Genomic DNA, 4,311 nt, shown 5'->3' on the forward strand with positions numbered 1-4,311 from the left:
TTGCAGGGGTCGTGCTGCTCATGAGATATTTACAAATGGAAAACTGTTTATTGCAGTTTGTCAAACTCCGTGTGAACTTTTTGTGCCTTTTACCCGAATTAATCCCAGGTTAGACTTGAGAGGGACTCCTCCAAACAGTCTTCATGTTTATTGGTTGAGGATTACAAGGAGTGCTCAATTACGAGCTGTGTGGCGTTGGATTTTCTTTCACACATGTCGCTTTCTTTCTTTCTTTCTTTCTTTCTTTCTTTCTTTCTTTCTTTCTGATTTATTAAATTATTTCTTTAAAAAACTAAACTAAGTTAATTTTGCATTTTTACCTTATTATAAATTGCATTTTAATCAATCAGTTTTCACACTGCCCCACAGATCGAGGTGATTTCGCAATATTTAATTGCGAAGGATGAAGAATTCAAACAGATTACCTCGAAAAATAAAGAACTTTCACAGGATCTGTCGAACCTGAGTCGTGGGTTTTCTGCATCGGAGCAGCAGCTGCAGAGGCAGGAGCAAATTAACATTGATTCCCACAAACAAGTAAGTAACCATGATCTCACAATGCGGGACTTGCTCGATATTGTCTGACCTTTGAAGACAAAATAACTGAAACGAAAGAGTTGAAGATAATGTTTTCCTTGATGCGTGCTGATGTGTTTTAATCACTTACAGGTCACACTGCTGATGGCTGATTTCCAAAGTCTAAACGAATGCTTGAATGCAGTGATGCTGAAACATAATTCCATCATTGAGGCAATGTACCACATCTGCGTTAAAGTTCAGAATTTGGAGCAACAACAACAGCAACAACAACAACAGCAACCCCAGCAGCAGCCATGTTCGCAGCTTCCTTTCAAGCAAGAGAAGCTTGAGAAGCCTCAGGCACAACAGACGTACCAAAATGACCTGCAGCGTCATCAACCTTGGAAAAACAAGGTACAGCAACACAATCTCAAGAACCCAACAGAAATACTCCCGTTCCCAGTCATTCATCAAAAGCTTGAAAACAACTCACATTATTGAACCTTCGAATCATTTTCCAATCTGGTTTAATTTAGAATACAATATTAATTTGTGATTCCCTGGAAAAATGGCACCTTTTAGCACAACTTGTAACATTGACTTACATCAGGAAGCAACATATCATAAACATTTACATCGAGGGAATTGGTGTCGACCCCCCACCCTGAACCCTAAACCCCCCCAATTACAACCAAAAGTTTTCAACTTCCTCTGTTCAGCGGTTCAGGAGTGCATAGAAATCAAACAGATAAATCAACAATCACATGAACATCCACTTCTCAAATTACAAGTAGTACAATTCCGATTATTATTATTTTGGAACTGGTGCGTTGCCTATTTCACAGTAACTGTCAATCTCATGTTTCTCTGCTGCTGTTTTATTTGAAAGACTATTTATTATGTTCAACAGGAACCTCGTGTTATTCACCACGTGATTGAATGTGGGGAGGAACTCAAATCTTCCAGTAATGCCTGGAGGCCCACGAAGAAGAGAGGGATGACGGGTGATGAAGTGAGTTTGGTTTTCTATTTGAAAGGGTGGTCATTCGTGTCGATTTAATGTTAAAATATACTTTTCTTTCTGAACTCATTTATTGTTTTGACTCCTCACGGATGATGCCTTCCTTGTTTTACTCCCATTTCCTTCCCCAAGGATGTAATTCGGCAGTTTCGATCTCTCCTCAATAAATTGACACCGGAAAATTTTGACCGGATTGTGAGTCAGATGAAGTGCATCAATATCACCAAGGAAGGTCATCTGAAGGACATTGTTCAGCTTATCCAGAACAAGGCAATGTTGGAATCCAAATTTTCGAAGGTGTATGCAAACATGTGCTACCACCTTTCAAAGGTAAGAGAAGTCTTTCACGACCGCAACTCATCAGGGAAAGAACACGACTAACAGACATCCTTCTCTGAACCTCCTGAAAATATCTGCTCTCCTCCCCACTTCCCGTGATCCCCACCTCCCTTTTTCACAGACTGATACACACTGCCCCAGCAATCTCATTTCACCCCAAACTTGTTTACCCTCTCTCACCACTTCTTTCTCAGCCTCACGACGCTCCTCTCTTCTTTTTTTTCACCTTTTTATTTTCTCAATTTATCTTGCCTCCCTCACCTTCCCTTTAAAAAGTATTCAATAAATCGATGCCCCTTTTCTTTAATACCATCTTCCATTCTTTTATTTTTTTACAGGTTCAGGGACATGAAACAAGCAAGCCGGGTAACGTCCTCGACTTTCGCACACTCCTCATTCAAGGCTGCAACAATGAGTTAATGATGGAGATGGATGGAAGCTCCAGCTTGGACGATGAAGCGTCCGAGAAAGCCCGACGCCGTGCTATTGGGAACGTCATCTTCATCGGGGAACTTTTCAATGCACAAGTTTTGCATGAATCTGTTATCTCCGATACAGTGAGGTGGTTGCTCAAAGATGGTAAGGAGCACTCCATCGAGTGCTTCTGTCGTCTTCTTGGTGTTGTTGGAGAGAACCTGGACTCCACACACCCCGCAATGGTAATGAAACTTCACTTTTGAATTTTCATAAACACGTTTACTCTTACGCTGCTGATTTTCATCATCTTTCTTGCACATCTTCATTTTACTGACTTCGCGCCCCTATGTATGCGTCTCGACAGATGAATGAGCATTTCACCTCTTTGGTTGAACTCTTGAAGGAGAAAAAAATGTCGTCACGCATCCGCTTCATGCTCCAGGATCTGATAGATCTTCGCAAGGTAAGTCATTCCTGTCTACCTCTGGTGTGCCAATTCACAATTGATACCTGCCTCAAAGCCCCTGCATCTCTAAGTGCATGTGCCCTCTTCCCTTCCTCAGCGGACATGGACTCCACGTCTGCAGGTTGAGCAACCAATGTGCCTTCAGGATGTTCGTGAGCAAGCTGAACAACAGCAACAATTAAGATAACACTACATCTGAAGGTACGACACATGAAAGAAGACGAAGAAGATCTTAAGTTACCACCGACTGTTGTTTTATTTTCAAAGTCTCAGGAGATTATTATTCTATTCTCCAAAATGTATCCATTTGCAAAACGATGTGTTTGGACCAACAAACAATTGTCATATCATGGAAATTACAAATTTGTGAATAATATCATCATTATCAAGTAAAACAGCTGCTGCAAGAGAATGATGACAAGTATCATGAGCAGTTGGTGTCCCTTCTGGGATTTACTCACAATGCAGTATAATCTTTCCTTTGATTGATAATGTCAGTCATCTCACACAATACAGCTATCCTCACTCCTACATGCTGTACTGACTGACATGCTTATTGACCTGATTTGCAGGTTAAGTCGTTCTTTGTGGAGATACGAGTGAAGGCCTGTCACGACGAGGATGTGTGCCTTGAAAACGAGGTGCACACGGACAACATTTAAACACTTAACAGCGACTCGCTGTTTATGGAGGAAGAGCTGCATCATCAACAACTGCAGCAAAATGGTGATGCAACGGTTGAGTGCAAAAAACGAATAATTCGTTGTGATTACATTGAAAAATAAGGTAATTTCAGAAGATCTGAAAAAATATTACGACCAACGTATAAGAAGTGGAACTTCAGCTCGAGGAACAACAGCATGAGGAAGACCTACAGAAGAATGTTGAGAGTGAAGGAAGAACTACAAAACGACATTGAGAGCTGCCAACAAGTAAGGAACGGTTTTCAAACATGTCATGTTCACCTCCACATGCTCTGAGGAATTGTAACACCTTCCAGGGGTTTTGCTGCTTATGAGACATTGACAAACGGAAGACTGCTTTGTAATTTGTGAAATTATAAGTTAATTTTGCACCTTCAATCAATTCAACTTTCTCATAGCCCTAAATGTTCCCAGCTTCTTGTGGGATCAGTCACAGAATGTTTTTATACCAGGTCTTTCACGAAGCACTTGGTTTGGCCTGGATTCCACTGAAGGTGGTTTGGGCAGGAATTTGTAATTAGTTCAGGGTGCCGATGATCACTCACCGAATGTTTGTCAGCCACAAAGGGATCGGAGGTATCCACCGAGCAGCTGGCACGAGTATGTGGGACACCCAGCTCAATGATCACATTGTAGGGAGTATGGTGTGGACATTAAGCCTGCCAATCCTCATTCCGACTCTTACCTGCCAATCCTCAATCCGACAGTTTAAAGTCGGGTCAGGAATCGAACCCCAAATCGACAGTTCAAAGGTAAATGTGCGACCTCTACACAGTACTATCAGGACAACCATTAACCATCCCAAACCAGGTTGTCCATTCAACATCCAGATCCTGTTGTTTCGA

The 4,311-nt window shown here is 41.6% G+C and overlaps 1 protein-coding gene across 1 annotated transcript; it reads left to right on the plus strand.

Annotated features, from left to right (window-relative positions):
* The first annotated feature begins 731 nt into the window (after nucleotides 1-731).
* Nucleotides 732-3,882, plus strand: LOC147008990 (eukaryotic translation initiation factor 4 gamma 3-like). The gene is made up of 7 exons (XM_085864289.1): nucleotides 732-933; nucleotides 1,430-1,531; nucleotides 1,673-1,870; nucleotides 2,218-2,538; nucleotides 2,661-2,759; nucleotides 2,860-2,963; nucleotides 3,335-3,882. The coding sequence occupies exons 1-6, from the start codon at nucleotides 754-756 to the stop codon at nucleotides 2,947-2,949; spliced, it is 990 nt and encodes a 329-aa protein (XP_085720415.1). The 5' UTR covers nucleotides 732-753; the 3' UTR covers nucleotides 2,950-2,963; nucleotides 3,335-3,882.
* The last annotated feature ends 429 nt before the right edge of the window (nucleotides 3,883-4,311 follow it).

This window comes from Eptatretus burgeri, chromosome 18 (genome assembly GCF_056783735.1).
Source record: "Eptatretus burgeri isolate ZD-2024b chromosome 18, Ebu_testis_v1, whole genome shotgun sequence".
Taxonomy (NCBI): domain Eukaryota; kingdom Metazoa; phylum Chordata; class Myxini; order Myxiniformes; family Myxinidae; genus Eptatretus; species Eptatretus burgeri.